This window comes from Ornithodoros turicata, chromosome 8 (genome assembly GCF_037126465.1).
Source record: "Ornithodoros turicata isolate Travis chromosome 8, ASM3712646v1, whole genome shotgun sequence".
In the NCBI taxonomy this organism is placed as follows: Eukaryota; Metazoa; Arthropoda; class Arachnida; order Ixodida; family Argasidae; genus Ornithodoros; species Ornithodoros turicata.
This window is the reverse complement of record NC_088208.1, coordinates 37,466,095-37,489,871: the sequence shown is the minus strand read 5'-3', so window position 1 is coordinate 37,489,871 and position 23,777 is coordinate 37,466,095. Positions and strand designations below refer to the sequence as shown.

The following is a 23,777-nucleotide window of genomic DNA, read 5'->3' as shown; positions in this document are numbered from 1 at the left end:
GAATGTGCGTCCTGGGCCGACTTCTAAGGGAACTGCTTCGACATATGTCTGACAGCGTCTGAGGAAAAGCCAGGAAAAACCCCGGACAGCACAGCCGGCACTGGAATTCGAACCCGAGTACCTCCCAGTCTACACGTGACATGGCCAGATGCTCCAATGTCTGAATGGAGCCAGTATAGCCAAGCTGCTGCGGTATGGGTGTGGTGGAAACCATTGACGGCATGCTGGTAGATTAAGGGCAAGGTGGGACACGAAGTATATAGGTCAACCACGTGCAGTACGACACGTCCAACATCTATGGACCTATTCGCTTCGAAATCGAACGGTGTCGGCGCGCTGCGGAGAAACGATGAACTACCATTGTGTGGACGCGTCGTCTGCTTTTACACGTCTACTCAGCGTTTACTGCAGTAGGTGCAGCATTGCGGTACCGAACAGTAACAGTAACAGAATTACGACAAAGAACTATCAATTCCGAATATCGGCCTACGTGTTATCCACACTAGAAAGGTGATAGTTTCGCCCCATATAGGTCGATCTCGCAGCGAATAGCGTATGCATTTTTTCAGTGCTTGTTGTACGGGTACATTTTGCGAATTCGCCAAAAAAACACTTCACGCCAAATGTATTTAGCGTCTGCTGACGCGCTGGTTGTTGCATAGAATAGAAGCCCCGTAAAGGGCTCAGGTAGAAATTAGGCGATGATAGAGAGTTTGAGTAGATCGGAAGGTGTTCATAATGACATTATAACCTAATCACCCTGTTTCTTTGAAGCGGATGACATCACATTGCTAAGCTTGGATTTGATAACTTCCTTTATCGAATCGTTTTCGTACAGTTCTTTCCATTTACTAAAACTCGTTAATAAGTATAGGAAGTCTTAACACACAACGACGTCGTGTCGGTTTCTCTCTCTTTTTTTGTTGTTGTTGTTGTTGTTGTTGTGCGACAGACACCTGCAACAACGTGCTACAGAAGCGCACCAAGCAGGCAAATTATGTAGCACCAGAATGCGACGTAATGGTCACATAGAATGCTGATATGTGATCGTTGTACAGAGGAGAGCGATGACGTCATTCCTGCAAATCACATTCGCACATGTAGCAGAAAGACGAGCGACTATTAAACAGTAGGCCATCGGCAGAGTGTGTCCAACGATTATCCCAGATTCATACGCTCTTTCCGGTTTTCGGAAGCGCTGCCCAGAACTGCTTCGCTATCTCGCTTATCTTTCAACGCCATCGCCACGATACTCGCTTCTTACTCTCGACGGTTTAGAGGGGTCGTTAGAAAACAGGCAGAGGGCGCAGCTGTTCAACATCACCGGTGGAACAACTTCTGTAAGTATCCTTGGTGCAGGACACGCGCGTTGCGATGGGCAATGTACTTAGTTGGATAATTACGCGCATCTTCACGGGAGTAGTTGTTCGACGTGGGGTTCGCCTGTGCTGAACTGACGAAAAAAAAGGGGTATCAGACGAAGGAAATTGCTCTTCTTGAGTGCAACTTTACAGCTCTTCGGAGCGAATGTGAACATACAGGACAAGAAAGAAACACCCCTGGTTAAGGAAGACGATATCAGCAATATCTCATTGCATGATCCTACGCGCTCTTTTCAGTCTTCATTACAATAAACCATCGTACTTCTGTACATACTGACGTCCTTAGCCTTTTCCTGCGCAACCGCTTTAAAATATTTACGACACTGCAGTGCTTTTGCACCTTACTCATTTTCTGAACGTGCAAGGGTCACTCCACGTTCCACAGGACATCCTTCTGGTGCTACACTTGTATTGCTTCTTCCGTAATGCATTTCGCTGCACAAACGTGCCTTGTGAAACAAAAGCCACTGATTGGTCCTGCCTACAAGTGCCGATGAACGCTTTTTGCGTTAAATGGTGCACATACTGAATATCGTACACAAAACAGCCTATTGGTAACCCTCTGGTGGGACATTTTGCTACAATGCCAAAGAACCCTGGATCAAGTCTCAGACAGCGATGACATTGCTCGCGTGTCAAGAGTCGCATGCTCAAGACGCTGAAAACAGAAATTAAGAGTTCAAGAGTCATACGTTCAGAGTAACTACGTTCGAGTATTTTCGTTTAAACGTACTGTCATTAGCATTGTGTTTCGTTGCAGCAGCCACATGAACATGGAGCAAAATTGAGAAAAATATTTCTGTGGACCAGTGCATGGAGTAAGACGGATGAAGCTTACCTCTGGGTTCGCTTTGGCGAGCTTCTCGTTGATCTGGCTCCACTCAGTGATCGCCGGAAGGCCGAAGTAACGGCGTACGGTGTTGTAGTCTGGAAGACCGTTGTCTCGGCCTCGCATAATGTCCAGGGCTGCAAGGTCCCGCCGAGTGAATTCCATCGGGCCGAAGAGTTTGTCTGCGGGTTAACGGAAGGATATAAGAAGAGGTCAATTGATGTAGATAAAAACACAAGCAACAACAACTTTATTTGGAGATGATGAAGTCAATTTAGTCGCCGAAGGATGGCAGGACCAGCTGGTCAGTAATGCTGTTCATGATGTGTGGACAACTCAGTCACAAAGCAGCATGGGCGTGCAATCTTGTGATGGCTAAGTATATATATTTCTTTACTTCACTTATATAGTGTTGTCGCAGTTATATTCAGTTGAGAGCTGTCAATACCATTTCACTGGAGCCAAAGAGACCGGGAGTGTTTGCGTATTTGCCGTAGTTTTAACCATATTGCCTGGTCGGCATTTCGTGCACACCTCGGATCGACCTTAACATGCTACCGCTGCACAAACGCCCGTAAATCTATTAGAACGGAAGTAATGGGTATAACGATATCGAATTAGCGGACAAACAAGATTACAACGAATCGGTTGGGTTTTACCACCTCAGAACGCGTGTCGAAATGCTGAGAACCACACCTTGGTTTAGAATATAAGAATGTGTACATTCTATAAATTGCCTGCGAGAGATTGACGATGCCCGGAAAGCTGCGTAAAAACCCGATTGTTTCTTTCCAAGCTAATGTGTTTCCATAAGGGCGGTCATTCATCAAGCTAAGGTCGCTGCTGTGGTGAGGTCCACGGCACGCCCTGACATCGCTGTAACCAAGCGATGTGATAACGTAGCTGGACAAGCAGCACACGCGGACCCAGGCTGTGCAGACACTACCGATGCTACTGTTTTCCATTGCTTGTCAGTGTTATCCTTGCTTGAAGGCCTCCACAATCACTTTGAATTGCAATAAGTGTCCGAAAGCCTGGTTTCTATGAAAGTGTTAGTGGCAAAGACGCGCTATCGCGAAACAATTGACGAAACAGTAGACCTCAATTATAATATGTACCTTTTTTGTTATCAGAAAGTCCATTGTCCATAGCAAATAAGTTCAATAGTGTGTATTGCCATCAAGTAGAAAACCTACATATGGAGGTAGGCCCCTTTACACGCAACGCTAACCTACGTACTGGAGAACAACTCCGCAAGAAGGGGGATTGTGAGCGCCAGCGAGACCATGCGAACAATCCAGAACTCAGGAGGAGTTCAGAGTACGTATTGTCATCAAGTAGCAGAACTACCAGAGTCCTGAGGGCACAGCTTTAGAATTCCGGGTTCATGCGCGACGCTGACAATAATACAGACTAGTTTTTCACTGAAGACGAGAAAGTCTATATCTATGGCAACACCGTAACCCCAAACGTAACCCACATCACCACCAGCAATGGGGTAGAGTATGAAACTCCCCGTTCATCGCTTTAAAATAAAGTTGTTGTAACCTCGAGCGAGATTCTGCGGATAATTTATATTTCCTTTAAAAACAAGCGCCAAAAAAAGCCGCCCCATGGCGCTGGAAAGAATGTTTACCAAGGGTGCCTGAATTATACCAGCGGAGGAAGTTAGTATTGAGGCACGCTATATGTTTACCTTAAGCTTTATGCTCGTCTCCCTCACATTACGACCTCTGCAAGATGCTGAACGCTTCAGCAAAGTGCTTCAGACGTCGACACCTGGCGTTACAGAGCATAGCGGGGAAGTCGCGAGAAGGCCCCTGTGAACACAGAGGGTGCTGCTATAGTCCGTGCAGTTCATGCATGCGGAAAGAATGTTTCAGCATATACAGAAGGCTGTTCCTGACATGCCATCGCAGGAAACCGTGGACAGCGTGGTTGAGAACCGTGGCGGCGTCTTCAAACAGAAATTAGTAAACCCATCAAAGTGCAAATTGCTTTCTACCTATGGCAGACGTCCAGAAAGTCGCACGACCATGTGAACCTTGTTCGTTCCTCCCAGCCGTTTCTCCCAGGCGATTTTTCTGTTATTAGCGACTCTCACGCACTTTCGCCAAGTGTTCCCTCAGCTCATTACCGTGCTGACAATGGCAATGGGGAAAGGACGTCTGTCGCGAACGTATTATTTATGGCAGACTTGGACACCAACGGTGCACAGGAGAATCGTGTGCAATACGGTGCGCGACAATTAGTCTCTAAATGAATCATGAGGTATAATAAAAATGGCCACCCGTGCGCATTAGAAACCTCGCTCGAGAGGTGGTTTTCAGCAATATGCCTGAAGTTTTAGCTATGTATTTTAGGTGTGCGAAGACAAGCTGGCAAGACGCAACAGGTTTTCAATACAAAAAAAACGGAATGTTTAAAAAATAGCTTATCTTCAGCTCAAGTGCACTCCTTCAATATCTTTTCTGGACATTGTTGTAGCCTGGTTTTGTTAAGGATTATCAACAAACAAACAAAAATATTGACCCACTCGCGCTCTTCAGGTCTTCAGGAAAAAATCTGCAAAGTCTGTTGAAGGATTCCACACTCTACAGCAAAGGTACGAAGCCGCATCTAGCGTTTGATCGTAACAGACATTGAAATACCACAGGCCGTCTGTTCCCACAATCCTTTCTGTCGCAACCGCAATTAAATACCAATAAGTGGTCACCAGACAGCGCATTGCGTACGATTTGCACGCAATCCAAGTGGTGGCCCGAAGAGATGGACAAGCGTTACGTGGAATGAGATCAGTGGCTTCAACTTCCGCCGCAGTGGCGTTCCTCGTGCGGCGGGGTGGAGTCGTTGATCCGCCGACACGAAGAAAGCTCGGATTAGTCGGCGGGCCCCCAAGGACTCGCCCAAGAGGATCGCTGTCCGCGCGGGATCACGAAGCCATTGATTAAGAGCGTCTCCCGCTGGCCTCGCGGCGTCGGCCAGGTACGGCCACGTCGTTTGTCTTGCACGGCCCAGAGCACCGAACGGGGCAGTCAAAATTGGATGGTGGTCCCGTAGCTTTTTTTTTTCTTTTTCTTTCGAGATTTAAAAAGTGTGCATCCATTTGTTTAAGTTAGCACGTCCTTTAATGAGGGGTGTTCTTCTTAAAAAGTGGAAGGGAAGGCAGTATTTCAAGGTGCGTCGAGTGCCCTGGTTGGGTCAGTTAAGTGAGTTATTATAGGTATCACTACGCGGTGATCTTTATCGATTTTTTTTTCAGGAAGGGACGAAAACGTTCGTCATGAAGTACTGTTGTTACGCCACAGAAGCTACATCATTTTCGTCGCTGGTTGCACAAAATTCATTCAGTGTGCCACTTTTTCTCATGGACCACTTGCGCTTCATATGTCTCGCACGATAAACTGGACACTCAATAATCATGGTGGCAATTAAATATTTCTAGTAAATATTTCTAAATATGTCGTTGTAATAGTCAGCCACCGTGAAGTTTCGCGTGATCTTGAGTTTTCGCCTCCTTGGGTGTGAACGCACCAAGAACGGAATTTGTAAAGAAAATCAATACGCTCCAAGGCTAGCCGCTGACCGAATAGCCGTCTCTTGTTGCAAATGCACTGCATGCAAGGCCACACCAGCCAATGCACCTGTATGCGTGCTCTTGTGTGCAAAAATGTTCACGTGCTCCGGAAGGGTTAGTAGTCCACATTAAAATTACTCCGGTGTAGTGTGCGGCTCGAAGTTCCCGAAGTTGAGACAACTTTTTTGGAATCGTTTAGGCCGTGAGATCGTTCTATATGATAGAAATGCAACGTTGAGAACGACAACTCAAAGCAATACGGGCCGTAGAGAGTTTTAGCAAACCATTGATAACGTGGCTTGCGTCGAACCATATCAACCGGAACTGATCAGTGAATATGGTTCGAGTCACTCGCAAATGCGACTGCCTTTGCGTACATAAGGAATAGCGTTCGTGGTTCTGCGCATCCGCAAAACAAAAAGAGCGTCGCACAGTGAGCAGAACCACTACACTATTCCTTACGTACGCAAAGGTGGTAGCGTACGATGCGTAAAAACCAACTATTAGTAAGTGTTAGTGGAACGTGATAACGTGGCTTCCGAAGTACAATATCTACCGCACCCAATCAAGTGATAAGATTCTGAGTCAGGAACATTGTCATTGGTTTCGGCAAGCACGATAGCTTCCCAGCGACGCTATCAACTATCTGCTACTACTCGCAACCAGGAGTTCCGAAGTGGAACGGTACTTTACCGTTACGTACGGTACTTTACCGTTCCACCGTGCCTGTCCCTGTTGGATCTTTCGTCTCATTCCGGGCATGGCGAGAACTGATGAACGAAGCCCTAGAGACCTTTCAAAATAATGTTCAGCAAGTGACCAGAGAGACGCAGAAGAGCCACATTCGAGCTGTCACGGGCAGCAGCAGCGCAATTACACACTACGAGATTACTACCGTGCGGTGGACACACTCCAGAGAGAACCGTTATTATTATTTTTATTTCATTTTTATTTTTTGTCTAGCCGCATTGTTGCGATATCACGCATATTCTCGCAGGCAGGTTCATTACCATCTCCGCTGCTGTCTACAATGACAGTGACCTTGGAACATTCGCCTTGCTCAAGGCAGCGTCGCAGCTGGTAAGCAACGAGGGGCATTGTTCCAAGTCACGAGCCAGTGACGAGTAGTTGCCAGTGTCGTTCTATTGTGCAACTTCTATTTTTGTTGTCACATTTGGTACGACAAATTATGCTACATGATAACATTGTGAATTGTTCGGTCGCATCCTTGTCATTGCACCGTCACCCTCCGTTTCTAAAACTAGGAAAGTCCCATGACATATCTCTCATTGCGACACGTATAACGAATTTCGTATAACGAACTGTAGTGCAGCACATGGCACATGCTGCTGAGACGACATCGTGTCGTGTAAATGGAAGCATCGATCTTACCTCGTACGTCAGAGCACATGATCTGATCCTCTTTCTCGGCGATCTGGGAAGCCATACCAAGAAGAAGTTCTTCCACTCCGGACGCTGGCAGAACCTCCTTGAAAGGTTCAGTTAATCGATTAATTATATTGATACACGGAAGAAGGACTAGTCTACAAATGTAGTATTGATAAATAAATAATCTCCGATAACATCATTTCGGCACTTTTCACACGACAACCCTGCTCTTAGTCTGAAGACTATGTATAAAGACTATGAATACTGCCTCAGGTCACACTGTTTGGTGACACTGATGTGTCCTAATGGCGAGTATCATGCACTGCGGTCATGATACGTACAAGTCATGACATGTGCAAGTCACAGTAGTTGCAATACGTTTATTCTCCGCGAAACAGTTCCATAGTCCCAATGCTTGCAAGAACGCGAAAAGCCTTCGTCTCCTGGATGATGCAAATTACCTAGTAAAATGTGCAAAATCGCTTCAACATGCCTCAGTGTCCATAATCTTCTTCCATGAGAAACACGGTGTGCATTGCCCCTATTTACAGTGAAGATGCTATCAACGGTAACATGCGCAGTATGGGACGATCGAAAACAATTTCGGCTAACTGAATGGTCCCCTAGCACAATCTTCATACCTAGATTTATTTTCGAGGTTCGGTTTTGGGACTAGTCATGCCACAGAAAGAACATTCAGCCTTTTACACCAATACCGTCAAGTTCGCTAGTCGTAAAGGCCTATAACCAGCACTGTTGCCAGACGCTCTACTTACCTCAGACAGCCACCAGGTAGAGCACAGTCGCAGCGCCTTATAGCCATTCTTGGTATCCAGGAACCTACACTTTCCGTCTCTGGAACAAACAAGTACACACGAGATGTAGACATTACCATACGCGTAACCCAGTTGAAGCCCGCTCTGTGGACCGACAGGAAGGAAGATTGGGCGACCCTTATCAGTGTGAACGGTCCAGCCTGTTTTTTTACTGGATTGTGGAAATTGGTCAAGCTCGACTAATCGCTAATTATTCTGCGATTGGGGTCCAATATTGAGCACAAACGGCCGCACGGATGACTCACGGAATGCAGGAAGGCAAGGTAAGGCGACCTGGGGCGTTTAGCCTGGAGGAACGCGGAATCCTCAATCACTGCATGGCTAGCGCGAGAGGGACGTCACGAATGAGAGCACCCACGGGGGGAGACTGCCCCGATATGGGTGTGACACAACGGATGCGGATGGGAACGCCGCCACTGGTTCTTGGAGACCAGGAAAATCATCGGTCACCACAAGCTCGTTTGTACAAATTGAGAAACAGCAACAGGAGCGTAGGTGGAGCCGGAACGTTGAGGTAGCTATCGACGGTGACGTCGTTGTAATTAGCTATTACTTATTCTTTCTTTATTATTATTTTTTCCTGTGGAAATTGGGTTCAGCCTTGCAGTTGAATCCGGTATAGACAGTCACAAATGGGACTGTAGAGGAGCTGGTGGAAATACGTTTGCGGTCATATAACGCTAGTGCGTTCAGTGTCGTTGGGTATTCTGGGGTAGGCAGTTCGACTTCGTCGAAACTCGCATCCCCTTTTTTTTTCTTTATCACATCACATCACATCGTTGGGGATAGCGTTCGCCACCGTAAGTTTTTGTGTTAGAAGAATAATAACTGTCGATCGCACACTGTCGACCACTGTGCACTGTATGGTCGACAGATGGTCAGGTGATCGAGTGTCCACTATCGATCTTCGCGTCTATCCTGCGCGTGGAGGTTGCATTGATTTTTCATCGCTTTAGTAGTACGATAACGGGTCCTTCATGTCTACAAGTTGCGCACATGTGTATACTGTAGTCTGTAAATGCTACTCTGTGGCTAAGAGGAATCGTCGCTCGCACCACTGGGCAGACGCGCAATTTCAAGCTTACGCCACTGCAAACCTGAAAGCTGCATGCACAATAGCACTTCCCCTTCTGCTGTCGTCATCATCATCATAATCATCATGGGTATTTAACCAGCATGTGTTGGGTCCGGCCCCTCAAATCCATCCATTAGCGGGTACATGCTTTGAACTAAGGCCAGAGGCCTTAGAGGCCTGTCAGGGGGGAAGATAACTTAAAGCGTCCCTGTTTGACCTCCTCCGTGGAAAAAAAAAAAAAAAGAGCTCGACTACAGCGAAATCCACATTAAGCGGTTATTACACTCGTGTAATTTGAGTGGATGTAATTTCGGAAATGATTGGGAAAAGCACCTATAAATTAAGTGCCAACGACAAAGTGTGACAGTGGCCGAAGCAATTTGCCGCTTATATGTTGCCGAAGTTGTATGGCGTCCGTTTCTGCAGCTTAATCACGATGTCGTTTATTTATTTTTCTCGATGTAATCGGGACAAGGGTCAAAATATAGCTGGTGGCCCGTCCACGAAAATATGTAACGTCCAATTCACGTGACAGCTTCTGGGGAAGTGCCCGGGGCAAGCGTGTAATTTTGATAGCGAGAAACGGGCGGTTCGCGTCCTTTTTGAAGAGTAAACAGGAAGCTCGTTGATGTCGTCCACGGCATGCGAAGCAATTTGCAGTGATCAAGATGATGATGAACGCAGATTATCCTTTTATTATCGTTGTTATTCTTTTTTACCTTACTTTAATTCCTTTTTGATTTTCGTTCCTTCATGGATGGCTGGTGACTGTCCATGTTTTACTGTGTACAACTTGCTGTGTTTTCGCTGTGTAAATTATGTGCCTGGAACCCTTAACATTTTTACTGTATAAATTCTAAGAATGGTTACTGTACAATTGGTTATTGCGCGAACCGTAAGTATTTTTGTTCTGCAGACTTGACGAGCAGTTGGCAGACGGGCCTTCGCAGCTGTTCCGTAGAAACTTTTACGAATGGCCGTTGGTGCATGAGATGATGTTGCTGACTTACCTCCTGTATATGCCCGGTGGAATGGACGTATGCGAGAAGCGGAAAGCTGCTGCTTGGAACTCGTGGCTGATACCGGGATGCACGTCAGACTTGTAGCCTGAGAAAAGAAGGAACTTGGAGACATAAACCTCATGCGTCGGCAAACTATAGAAAGTGTAAAGGGAGCCTCACATATGGCCGGGACTTCGAACGGTGGTTACTATTGCGATTAGGTTCAGTTCCATAGAAAGTGTCTTTACAGGCATCGAACATTGCGGTGGTTTCCTTTTTTTTCTCTCTCTCTCTCGCTTTCTTTCTTTCTTTCTTTCTTTTTATTTTTTAAATAACTGTGCCTTTTTCAGCACTGAACATATTAAGCACGATGCATTTCTCAATCGGGTTGCGTCCGTGGATAGCCACGAAGAGTTTTGTCACACTTGTGTTTCGCGTCACTTAAAACGCTGTGCTCTCGTTGGACCACATCTGCATTACGTCACGAATATCAAGCTGATCTATTCGCTATCAACCCCCACAATCAGAGAGCGCTGCGAGGACGAACATGGGGAGAAGCCTCGCACCTAGAAGGTACTCTATTTGACATGTTGTTACAAAAAAAACAAAAAAAAGAAGAAGAAGTGTTTGTCCTAGATTGCATCTCTGGACATCGACCAATCCTTTCATTGTGCAGCTAGTACACAAGGCTATCAAAGGTCAATAGATATAATTTTCCTTGATGTTCTTTTGACACGTATACTAGGTTACAAATAATCATGAATTGTCTCTTCCCATCAAGAATTCGAATCTCTAATCAAAAATCCCCTTACCTGTGTATTCTGTGACATTCTCACCCAGAAGCGTTGGCACGTATTCGTACATAATCACGTTCTGAAAAGTAAAAAAAAAATCACACTTGTTTAAGTTCTGAAAAGACAGAAATCTTAAGTGAACGCTCATATTTAAAAATTTTATATCCTTCGGTGGGGTGACTGTGAAAGAAAAGAAAAAAAAACTCATAAGGATTGTGTTTTCCTCGCTCTCTTGTGTCTAGGGTCCTTCGCGGTCTCAGCAAGTTGCCTGCCGGGGCGTCCCAAGTTTCCAAATGTTTCGCGCTATGGACATGCACATTGGAGATATTGTTGTGAAGAAGGCAAACAGCCACAAAACCGCACGTAGTTTGAAGAGTAACGAGACCCCCTTAAGACAAAATATAGTACAATACCAAGCAGATGGTAGAATGGTAGAATACCAAAAGAATATCTAACGCCTGAGCTTTTTAGTTCCGCCAACTGGAGCGTTTCAGGTCGTACAATATTCGCAGAAGATGGTGAGGGCTTGTATTTAGAGAAAGGGCAGAACGACTGTACTTTCCACTTCCCATTCAAAACGAGTGCAAAAAATAATCCCTTTAACCCTACGGTGCCTAACAGTACAAGCTACTACGGCGTAGTAAAGCACTAACTTTCAAGAACACCCCATGCAATACTATTAAGATGCCCAAGTTGTTCCTATCGCAGTGCACACTCCTGACCCAGTGTAGGTCATTTCATCGAAGCTAATGCCTGAGCAAATATATTCATTGAAACGGCTCTAAAAATTGCGGTTGACCGCAGATACAGCACCTACAAAGATACAATCTACCAGATAACATCATTTCTGTTATAACACCTCTTAATCTTCACATTCTCGAAGATACCTTGACCACTCACGCATGATCACTCATGGACAAGAAATGCTTGCATCACCACCGTCACACCCTGAAGTGTAATTCAACATCCTGCTCCGAATAAAGAGCGTCATGCATCACGAATTATCACCATTGACTACGAACGCTTGTTTCCAATCATTCCATTAACATCGAAGCGGGCTAATGTATTGTTCTGCTGCACCTCGAAACAACGAAATCGAATTAGAACAGATCAACCCTGAGGGGGAGACCGAGAACTGGAACGCGACGAAGTAACATACGACTGCTCCCTCAGAATATATCAGGAGTTTTTTTTTTTTTTCATAAGTGTTGAGTTACTCGAGATAATATCGTCACGACCGTTCCGTTGTTGCAAACGTTGATCAGATTAATCACGTTTTCAATTAGTTAACTTTAAACTTGATGGGTTCTTTCGCACGCCATGCATGTAGCGTTAGAATTGTGGTAAGTTAAATTATGTCGGACGCTAGAAAAGATAGGTTCTCAGTATATCGACGCCGCGCGTTGTGGTGTTATAATGGAATCGCCGTATTATTTTCTTTCTTTTTTTTTTGAACTATCGCTTAGTTCGAAGTTTCAAGCTGTGTACCAACGGACTGCGCTTAGTGCAAACTGCGAGCAGGCGGCGAAAGACCCAGCTTGCAACTCTGCTTCATTTTTTCTCTTTGTCTAAATTAAAGGGCTGCCAAGGTTCTAATTATCTAGGTTTGCTTGAACGTGGTATTCCACGTACATCCGCACGCTGATGCACGGTGATATCCACTGTTATCGAATTACTCCCTTGAACTTTGTTATGAACTACTGTTATGAACTGTGTTATGAACTACTCTAGGATCATAAGAAGCCGAAGCATTTCGGAAGAGTGAACATCTTTCATCATTTCGGAAGAGGTCTCATATATTATAAAGACCTCTGAGTTTTCTTCAGGTAGCATTATGCAGTAACGGTAGGTGCCCCGCAAACGAGTGGTTTTCGTACCGCCGTGTACATTGTGTGTAGCAACCGAGACTAGCGTTGAACTATTGAAAAAAAAAAAGTTTAACTGCATCTTTTCACTGCATTACGCTTGAGCAGTTCGCTACAGCAGCTCCCATCGTCTCTTCCGCGTTTACGTTTATCTCAAGAACGTGTCTACCGTTTTGTGAAAGCAGTCGAGGCATGGGACGTAGCAAGACTAACTTCATCACGCCACACAAAACGTCATTGAGAGTAAGTCTGGAACGTTCTTCAAAAGGGGCGCAGTTCTTTTCCATTCTCATTAACTCTTTTCTTCGTTCTATTTTTCTTAGCAGTATGGTCGGACAGCATCCACAGCTGTGGCCTCACCACCACTTTCCTTTTCAATGAGGGCAATCCGATCTGTGCTCCCATTTTTTCTTTTTTTTTTCTTCCGTCTGGAAAATTAGTTTCGGTTGAATCATTTGCCTACGCCGTCTTTCCATTGGCTGAGACGAACGACCAATGGGAGAGCGAGATGTGTGACGCCAGGAGGGAAACGAAAGTAGAGCTTCTTTCAAGGTAAAGGGTTGGTAACGTTACGAAACTTTCCAGATAACGTCCAGTCTGTTGCGTTCCGATAAAGGACGTTGCTTCGGGGGATTACGTCCGGGGGGGGGGGGGGAGGTTTTCAAACGTGCGCGGACGTAGAGGGGACAGAGGGGGTCTTATAGAGTATGCGTCCGGGGGAGACTGCAGTAGCTCCTGTACAGACATCCATCTTAAAAGTCTACTGGAGAGCCCAGGAAAAACCTCAAGCAGCACAGCCGGTGGCAGGATTCCAATCACAGCCTCCTAGTCTGCAACACAACCTTGAAACCGCCACAAAAAGAAACGTAGTCTTCCCGCCGAACGCTGAGTACATGTCTGAATCGTTTGCTCACTGATGACAGTGAGTAATATTTTCATGAAGCCATCGTTAGATCAATGGTGAAGACACTATGAGGACCTCTTCACTGTCAGACCCATATTTCTTGAGTAGAAAGCAGCTTACGTTCATTTATTTCTGTCTGTCTCTCGGTCATATTTTCATCAACCCCTATACTGACTTTTCAGAGCATACTGCTGAAACAAAAAACAAAAAGAAACATGGCGCTCAAAACAAAATATGTGTGTTGCCTTCAGGCGCTTCATTTCCGTGTATATCACTAAACTTTGATGTTGATAAAGGAAAACCTGGAACACAGGAGTAAGCTATGGTCTGCGCTGTAATCTGTGAATGCTGAACATTACTATAAGGCTGGAATATAAACAAATTCAAACAACTAAGGGAAAAGAGATGCTGACGTCAGGAACGGAACCTGGGTCTTCTGATCTCCGGTCGAGCGTTTGAGGCTTACGTGTCGTGTCGTGTCGTTCCTAATTGTGTGGTCTGCCTCGGCCATTTATCCTTGTTTGCTGGAATATACGTTCTACGAACCACAACATCTCATTCAGTCATCAGTGCCCGTAGTTTAGGGGGTAAGATGATCACGTTCTACGCCGAGACTGGGGCGTGGCACCGGCTGTGCTCTGTCTGGGTGTTCTACCAAGGTTTTCCTCGCACACTGTACGGTAAATGTAGGTACAGTTTCCTATGAAGTCGGCACAGAACGTGCGATCCCGCCCCACGAGCAGCTAGCCGCCGTAACGCCAGGCAGACTGCTCGGCAATAAAATGTCACCAGCGAACCAGTAGCTGCGAAAGCAGGAAGAAAGCTAAGGATGCCAACGCCATCATCTTCCATCAGCTGCGGTGTAAGACAACCGACATCTTGTTCTTCGTATGCCGTGACCGAAACAACGAGGACCTTGGCAACTGCTTCCTCGTGCCCGTTGCGTAACTCGGGCGCCACGTCCGCTGCGATCACGACTTTTCGCCTCCCATTATTTTTGCCATAAACAACCCGCGGCTTCTTTCTTTTCTACTTTTTGGAGAGCAATATTTGTTGTGGTTATTTCATCCTAACGCCATGGAGGCGGCTGTAGCGTGATGCACAGCAGTTCCGGACATCATCTGGGAGCTGCTGTGCGTCACTCTGCTGCCGCCCCCTGGTGTTAGGACGCTATACTGCGGCTCCTCCCCAACGAGCCTGCTGTAGGAGCTGCCAGTGAGCGAATGCTACCGTGGCACGTGATCTTAGCATAAAATTCGGGTTGAATTGGACGCCTGGTGGATCTTTGCAGTATAAGACACCATAGTCGCGCGCTTATCGCATCAAGCAGTTCAATGAAGGCTGCCCTAGAAGTAAGTCTTCACTATGCGTCGCTCTGAGAGAACTAGCCCAGACGGGCTCCATCAGGCACGACACAAATACATAAGCTTTGTACTTGGGGCCCCAGAAAAGAAACATGCTGATGTCTTGCAAGTGTCGCTGACCGGAAATCAGGACGGGCTACGTTCAGATCCTGGCGTGGGCACTTTTTCCCCCCGAGTTATTGGAGGCTAAAAAAAAAAAACGTTTGGGTTTTGGGCAATCTCTGTGACGATGCCTTATTTCTTTGGGGCCCAAAACGTTTGGGTACACACAAACTGCCTTTTATTTATTCCGCACATAGTCGTTATACAGACGTACCCCGGTTCTTCCAGTGTGTTCGATGAAATGTTTTCGAGTAGCCAGTCCTGAACCCCGTCGGGACATGAACATCTCATTATTTTTCAGACCCGGATCTCGTTACACGGATTACACTTCAGTCACGAAATCCAACCTTACATCGCGTGTTGCCAGCGGCGACGAAACGAGGCAGTTTAATAGAGTTATGAAAAGTGTTGTGTACTGAAAACAGATTCCAATTAATTTAGGACCAAAGGCAAGGCAAGGGGCACGGAAGAAAGTAGCCTGGGTTCCGAGTAATGACGGACTGCGCGTTCCATATAATTACACGCGTTTTGTAGATGTCCGATAACATCTCGTGCAAGTGCTATAGGTGTGGCTGTTCGGCACGGATGGGTGCTGCATTGGCGAGGGAGCATGGCCTGCCTGCCTGCCTGCCTGCCGGTTTTACTAGGCCGACATCAATCAGCAATTTGCATGAGCGCCTGGCCTACGGCGCTCCCGCTGCTACTCGTAGGCGGCCTCTCTTCCCTTCCTCTCGGTGATACTGTCCTATTGGATGCTCGCGACAGCAAGAAAAAAAAACGATGAGCCTTCCCTTTTATTTTCAGAGACGGGCACCACGCATTCAGCATTTACAAGCGTGAAGTTAGACGTGACACAAGAAAATGGTTTCACGGGCCAGTACCAGGACTGTATCGATGGAACTGTTTCCGAACCCACATTTGCTCTCGCGAATCAATTTTTGGCCATGGCGAGAATATGTTTCTTCTGGCAGGAACCAAAAGGACGACGCGGCAAGAAGGCCCAGAAATGAAAAGGTCAAAACAACACGGAGACTCAGAAGGAAAAGGATGACACGACATGAAGGTTCAGGTCGCGTCGGTCCTTCTCGTTGCCCTCAGGCTCAAGGTTCTTGTGTGCTATAAACTTTTCACCAGCCCTCCGCTTTTATTAGTATCTTTTTTTTTTTTTCAGTTTCATCCAAGTTCGAATGAAACCAGTATCACCTTACGTGCATCTACTGTAACACTTTGTTTCCTTACCTTCCTTTCCTTCCTTGTTATTTTACCAACCACCACCACCACCACCACTTTGTTTCCTAACGTGCACGACAGCCAGGGTTGCAGAATGGGGTCACCCATTCCATTCCAATTCCATTCCGAGGAATGGAGATTTGTGATAATTCCATTTCTTTCAATTCCTCGGAATGAAAAGGTACGGCCAACTCCCACTCCTGGAATGGCTTGGCAACGCCATTCCATTCCTTTAATTCCATCAATAAAAGAAAAGGGACCGGTAACCGTACCTGCTAGCCCAGACCATTCCATTCCAATTCAATTCCTGCGAGGAACTGCATAATTCCATTCCAATTCCATTCCTAGGACAGTTTCCGCCATTCCATTCCAATTCCATTCCGGGCTCTGATAAATCGGGAATCATTCAAACTCCGGAGTGGCAACTCCGCAACCCTGATTACAGCTACACGTTTACACCTGTCGCAAAGAAATGTTTCACCGTCTCTAGAGTGCTGCAGTAATCGTAACCAAACTAATTTCTTTATTCCTACACAGTTGTTCCTCCTGCAGACACTAACGGCCAACTTTGTCAGCCGTATCAACATAAACGTCGCAGCAGTATCCCACGTTGCAACATTTCGAGGATGATAATTGAGTCGTACAAGATGGAGCCCTATGATTTGGTCAATGAAAAGATTATACTTCTATGCTGCCGCTGTGTATCCCATTTTTCTTCGACTTCCCGTGCTTGCGTACGAGTACTGCATGCAGTAAACATAAGGCTAAGGGGATGGGTGCAGTCGTAATCAAGAGGCCCCAATAGGGTGCACCATAGTCTTTCCAGAGCTACGTAGTTCCTGTGATCATGGTGACTCTTATGAACAGTGTGTGCGGCTGAATTTGCTAATACATCGGACCACGAGGGGGATACGCTGAATCAGAAATTACATGCTGTTACGTGATGCAACCACTGGGGTGGTCTGGACTACAACTGACAGCTATGGGTGGCATTCATAATGCCGCAGAATGAACACAATAGGAGGAAGAAACGCGTTTCTTCAGGACCTCCAGGTGGCGCTGTCAATACCGACACGAGAAAGTAAGTAGCATTTACCTGCATTGCAGCGATCACATATCGGCGAGCATGCAGAAATATGTCTTCATCTGTCCAGTCTGGATGTGCCTTCTGAATTTTCTGGGCGAGCACGTTGTGGTATTTGAAAAAAACGATGCCAAAAGCCAGTAGTCCCGGGTTCTGGTTGGTACGGGGATCGCCCAAAACTAAAAAAAGAGAGTCAGAGATGCACTGAGTGTTAACGCGCCCTACGATGAGAAGGCAAGCATATTGCACTACACCGCGTCTTCTAGGCTAGGTCATCTTTGGGACTTATGCTTCCAAGAAGAAGAACCTAGATCTTCGGAGATCCTCTAACGCACCAGAGCAGAAAAAATTCGTTGTCTGGGGCTCGAGTTATACGAGGGGCTCGAGTTATACGAGGGACTCAAATTATACGGTTATATCGTGCACAAGAGACATTACAGTTACACTAAACGGCCATCGTGAGAGCTTAATGTTCCCAGAAGGGAGTATAATCAGGCGTCGGTCACCGTCACACGGAAATTGGGGAGGTCCAGGCAAAGTCAGGGGGACAAACACGGTCTTCATGTAACTAGTAAGCGCAAAAGAGACAGGGGACCTTCATGGGCCTTCTTCTTAAGTCAACTTCTCCCACGTCAAACCACGAAATCAAAGTTGTTCACACAACTTTTTACTACTTAGGTCCGGGATTCTTCGTTATGAGGTTCATGAGCCGCCCTAAAATTACAAACAGAAGAACGCCAAGCATGTATGACTCTACTTACTAAACATCCGTTCTGGATTCATGATTCCCAAGTACCGCGCCGGTGGAGAATTGAACAGAGGCACCCGTTCAAGATTCTTGGGCGGAAGTCTCGAGTCTCCCGGCGAGGTACGAAACGTGCCGTTCTCGAAAGACCGCATCGTGTTCACCCACGTCTCGCTGGTGCTGTAAACAAAGGACGCGTCGATCCAACTCGTCGCCAAGTTTGTCTGAAGAAAAGACAGAGAAAGGTACCACAAATAAGCCCACGGAGCGTAGATTTGCAAGCGCGTATACCCCTCCACTGCTGTAACTATGTGCATGACCAAGAACAACATTTACAGACGATCACGGAAGGTGTTGCGATTTTCAGGTTAGTGACTTGTGATGACGCTGACGAAACGTCTGGCATTGCTGCTAGATATCGCAACACATTCCGTTCTGGTCTGCAAATTTGCAATGTAACAACGTAACACAAAAAGACTGCCGTTCAACAACTTTAACAACTGAACTTCTTGAGGGAACGACAAGGCTGCACTATGCTATTATATAAACGCGAGGAACTTTATGGAAATGTGTACGTCTAAAAGAGATATCTGCATATACGAACCGTTCTATATCCTCAGCGTTATACGACCAACATCGTCGCATGCTTCTAGACAATATTAACGGCACTTACACGCCATAAACATTTATCTCCAATTACGGTATACTATCGGTCCTCTCATCTAAGACGTACACCGTACTTAGTGGCATCAACATACGTATCCGAATCCTTGCGTGGAAAGAGATGACCACGCCGGATCATTTGCATTTTTCGTACTGGTACAGCATACCGTGTAGTACACAACGCTTAGCGAATGTAGACACCAGATCGTTACAGACAGATGGCTCTGTCAGGATGCCATCCAGGAAAAGTTTATTACCTGCCCCTCCTTACGGGCTTGGCAACATTTACTACACCAATCAATCGTACCGCACGGATTGCTAAACAAATACATCGAATGCCAGATGGAAGGGCCCTGCACAAGCAGCCCACCCGTAAAGCTCTCAGCCCTTGTCCCTGCATAGAAGATGCCTCCCACGTAGCAATCGTGTATTCCCACAACAAGCCATAAACGTGAATCTACTAGATGTACGTTTTATATCCTGGTCCACCCGTTAATGGCTGGGAAAGAAGAGCCATTAATGCGCAGGTGGCTTTTGTAATTGCGCGTGTCCAGCAGGAATATATTTGCTAACACTGCATCGTGCGCCTTGTTAGGGGTTCGATCAATGGCCGGAGCAATCGGAGTATCGTGACCAATGCGTTATTATAGTGCTATTGCATCGTGCAGTGACACGCGCCCGTGCTGCGATGGTTTTCGCTATGGCGGGCTATAGTTTTCGCAAAGCCTGGCGTTACGCGATGGTGATGGTGATGTGCGTTACCCCACGTTACGCCGGTGTGTGTTCGCCTTGGCTAACGCAAGGTTCTCTCTGTGCGCTGTTCTTTTCAAATCCTTCTGCAACTTTTGGAGGATTGTAATGCAGGTATGGAAATACAGTTAGCGTGTTAGCACGTGGCTGTTCTCTTAAATCGTTTCGGTCCTCACTTGTGATACACGTGTGTGCGTTAGATATGTTGTGGTTGCACGGTATTAGTATGAGAAATGCATTGCACTGGTTAAGCACAGGTTGCCGAAAATGTTTGGCTGGACATGAACTGCAGCCTGCTAATTCGGCATAGACCGCAGTACGTTCATTCAGCATAAATAGCAGCACGCACATTCAGCGTGGATTGCAGCACACTCATTTGGCACGGATTGCAGCATGCTAATTCTTCTAGCAGCGATAACTGTCCTCACTGACTGTGCTTTTAATTACACGCTATTGGATAAAAGGCTAAGTAAACATGTATACTGTAGCTCTGCACTGTCTGGAACCCATGAATATGTCTCCCGCGTGCGAACAAATGAGGCAAAAAGTAGTCACACGACAGATGTGAGGTAATGCAATGCCTCGTATCTCACCATCCACGTAATTTAACTGCTCTGCCATCATAACTACAACAGTCATCGACAATCTCGATCACCGACTACCAATGATCACCACCTAAATAACTAGTTGCTCTGAGATTAACGCGAACCAGAATTCAATTTGCGAGGTCCTGTTCCGTGCCCACACACACAACAAGAACGATGGCAGGGCGCCTGCGAAGGCGACACAAAGTAGAACCTTCTAAGACCTTCCGTTAACAACCTCGAAGACAAACGGAGTCAGCACTCGACAAATTATTTCAGCTTACAATCGCGAATCTCTCAGTCTCTTCTTTAACCCCTCACTTCCTAAAGGATACTTTGCTGCCGCATTAATTACTCGCTCCCTCAGCCGCGTTTCTCGCTTCAAGAGTTCGAAGCGAGATCCCTCCGTCTTTTCTGCTCCCCTGGTGCGCTGAAGAAACCCGCCGGGCACACGCCGTCCAGAGCACGCAAGAAGCCGCCCTATTAGCAACGTTACGAATGGCCACTTTTGCGTAGCCAATCGGTAATCAAGCGACAGCGTCTGTCGCTGCTGCCCCGTTGGCGGTTCTCAAACGGCTGCGTCATTAGAAAAGACCCGGCACGTCGACCGGCACCGCCATTAAACGGAGCCCCAAATCACGTCACAGCACAGCGCCACTAATTACGGACGTAGGTCTTATTTAGGCTTAACAGCACGGCTTCTTGGTCGCCCTCAATGTGATGCAGCGTAGCAGGCTATTCATATCCTTTCGCCCCCTGCAAAGTCGCCGGTGACAACCTGCTAGAAGGAAGCTGGATGTCAACGGTGCGAGCAAAAATGATTGGTGATCCGTAATTGTTGGGATGTAAGCGGTCGTTTGGGACGCTGGCTTAACCACTGCATGCGGGTAACCAAGCATCTTTCGTCTCTTTACGTGCTGGGTAGTTTTAAGCTGGAACTTTACGGAGGCAAGGATCCTTGAAGACTCTTGCAGTCGGGTTGAAGTCTGAAGCCCAGGAAACCCGTTCCAGTGATGCATCGGAAAGGCATGGAGGTGCTACAAACTTTCCTGATTGGTCAGCGCCTACGGTTTCTTCCATACCCTCGTGCCATACGAGAAGGTGACTTGTAGAACCTATCTCTTCAGTTATGCGGACGGTGCCCAGTACAACAGTCTATGTTGCAAATATTGACAGCTTCCCCTATGAGGGAACCTGCCTTTATCAGATCGCAGGACTTTCTAGTTTTCGTCCTTATCTTCCCAGTAACCCTGTCCATATGGATGAGACTCTGCGCGTATGCCATTTGCAGGCCGTCAGTCTCCTAGCCACTTCATCGCTACTGCACCAGAACTGCGCACGTGACCCCCCAGCAGAAAAAAAAAGAAAGTCACGTACCCTATCCACTTTCCTGGGCAGAACTACCCTTCTGGTATTCTTCCAATACCCTGCTGCGCTGCCCAGGTCAATTGCGCATTGACGTAAGGGCAACCCTTGCTTCGATATTCACGATGCTTCGACCGAACAGCCATTCCCCTCTATTTCACGTGAGTAAACTTCATAAAAAGGGCACTTCTGGAGCATGCCCTACACCTGAGAACCTCAATGGTCTTCAGTGCAGGGGTTTCCAAGCGCACACGCTATTATGACAGCGCCAGCAGGAGTCTTCTTTATTGCTCCTCATTGCCGTCGTGCATCTGTCACAGCAATCGACGTTCGACCAGTGGCGAGACGTCAGCCTCGCGTCGAGGCATGGTCATCACGTGAGCACACCCACCGGGAACCAGACGACACCCGCTGCGTGGTTGAGACGACGGCCGACATGTGAACGTCCGTGCTGTACAGAGCTCTTACTATAAAATAAGGTATTTTCTTCCCTTACTGGTAGGAATAAAGTTCAACGTCTAAAGGACTACTATTAACCGACAGAAGACTATGCCAAAAGACAATCATATCAACTTGTCCAGGAGAGGTATTAACGGCTACGCCTCAACGTGCCATACAGCGGCCGACTGTTGTTTAAGCTCAGCAAGGTTTCTTTCGCCCAACTGCGTTCTGTGTGGTGTAGTTGAAGACGTGGATCACATACTCCAGGACTGTCTGAGGTACAGTGCACACCGCCGTACCCTTGTGTCATCGCTGGCCCGCCTGGATAATCGCTCATACTCCACCAAAACGGTCCTCGGGTGTTGGCCTGGAAATCAGCTTATACCTGCCATGCGCGCCCTTGTGCAATTCCTCGTCTCGACGGACCTCTTTGACACTTTGTGACGCTCTTTGTGTGTTTGTTTTTTGTGCATTGAGTCGCACTTTCGCACTTGGCTGAGTTTTTCCCACTGGCGTCTAGGCATGTGTGCCTCACAAATGTATAGATTTGCATAGTTTTCCCTTCCTTTTTTCCCCGCCCTCCTTTCCCTTCATTTGTTTTACATATAATGAAGTATTTAAGGGGTCAAACGCCGTAACAGTGTGGAACAGTACCGCTTCCGAAGACAGCGCCTTGGAAATTCCCTCTTGTCTCTTGTTGTTATTAATGGCTGGAACTATTTATTGCATAAGCTGTCCTGTTTACGGCTGTGACTACTCTTTACTCACGCAAGTATTACTTGCACACTCCTAACTGTCTGCTGTTTTTAGCGCTGCTTTTTTTTTAATATTATATGTGCACATCATTGATGGAGCACCACAAAACAATGAGACTCATACTTTGTATGACGTGCCATTCTGCGTTAACGTAAGTCATGTATAGGAACAGCTGATTTCTTTGAAAATTGAGAATATTCGGTTCTCGATAAAGTAGCTCGTGAAGTTACGACCAGGAAGGAATAGGCGCAGCTTTCTACTTCCGCAGCGGATAGAAAACATCGTTCATCCACGGGCAAGCGGACGCGTAGACACGTGCCAGGAAAAGCTTTCACAACGCGGATCCTAGTTCACCTGCACTTCATGCTCACGTTTTAACCGTGTTACATTTAAGTTTTGAAATGTTTATGTATACGGTTAATCTCAGGTAACCTATATGACTTTGTGTTTCAGCGTTGAAATTAACACGCATGCACCTACATCATGACAATGAAAAAAATGGCTAGGAAGCAACTGAGCTGGTGAAGATGATGCATAATGTAAACCCCCGAGACTAGGGAACACGAAGGGACAGACACAACACGAAGTCTCAGGTCTCAAGTCTTGAGACTTCGTGTTGTGTCTGTCCCTTCGTGTTCCCTATGTAGGGTGCCAACTGGTCTGAAGAAGAAGAAGAGGTTAGTTCGAACTCGGGCAAGGGCCGAGAATAAAGGTTCTTGCGCTTTGCATATTACACCCTAGTCTCGGGGTTTACATCTTGCACCTACATCATGTTTACAGCAGGAAAATCGATAAAGTCCATCGATCCGGTGACAATAGGACCATCACGTCTGGAGTCTCCGATACTTCGAAAAGAAACCGTCCCACTAGAACAGCGGTCTCAGTCCGAGATATCAATTGCTGTTGACGTTGAGGCTTCTTCAACCAGCATGAAGACTAGCGGCATGTCCGAGTGGGTTAAGGCGTCCCCCGCTCGTTTGTGGTAGCCAAGACCGTGCTGAAGACTGAGAGGTTGTGGGTTCGAATCCTACCACTGGTTGT

At 46.7% G+C, this 23,777-nt stretch overlaps 1 protein-coding gene across 1 annotated transcript in view; it reads right to left on the bottom strand.

The window, feature by feature from the left end:
- Positions 1 to 23,777, bottom strand: part of LOC135367213 (dual oxidase-like) — a 106,244-nt gene that overhangs the window by 20,318 nt on the left and 62,149 nt on the right. Inside the window, exons 5-11 of the mRNA XM_064600372.1 lie at positions 18,194 to 18,401; positions 17,445 to 17,611; positions 10,902 to 10,962; positions 10,099 to 10,195; positions 7,954 to 8,032; positions 7,181 to 7,277; positions 2,221 to 2,393 (exon numbers count right to left, since the gene is read on the bottom strand). Coding sequence (XP_064456442.1) covers positions 2,221 to 2,393; positions 7,181 to 7,277; positions 7,954 to 8,032; positions 10,099 to 10,195; positions 10,902 to 10,962; positions 17,445 to 17,611; positions 18,194 to 18,401 — 882 coding nt within the window. The remainder of the gene's footprint in view (positions 1 to 2,220; positions 2,394 to 7,180; positions 7,278 to 7,953; positions 8,033 to 10,098; positions 10,196 to 10,901; positions 10,963 to 17,444; positions 17,612 to 18,193; positions 18,402 to 23,777) is intronic.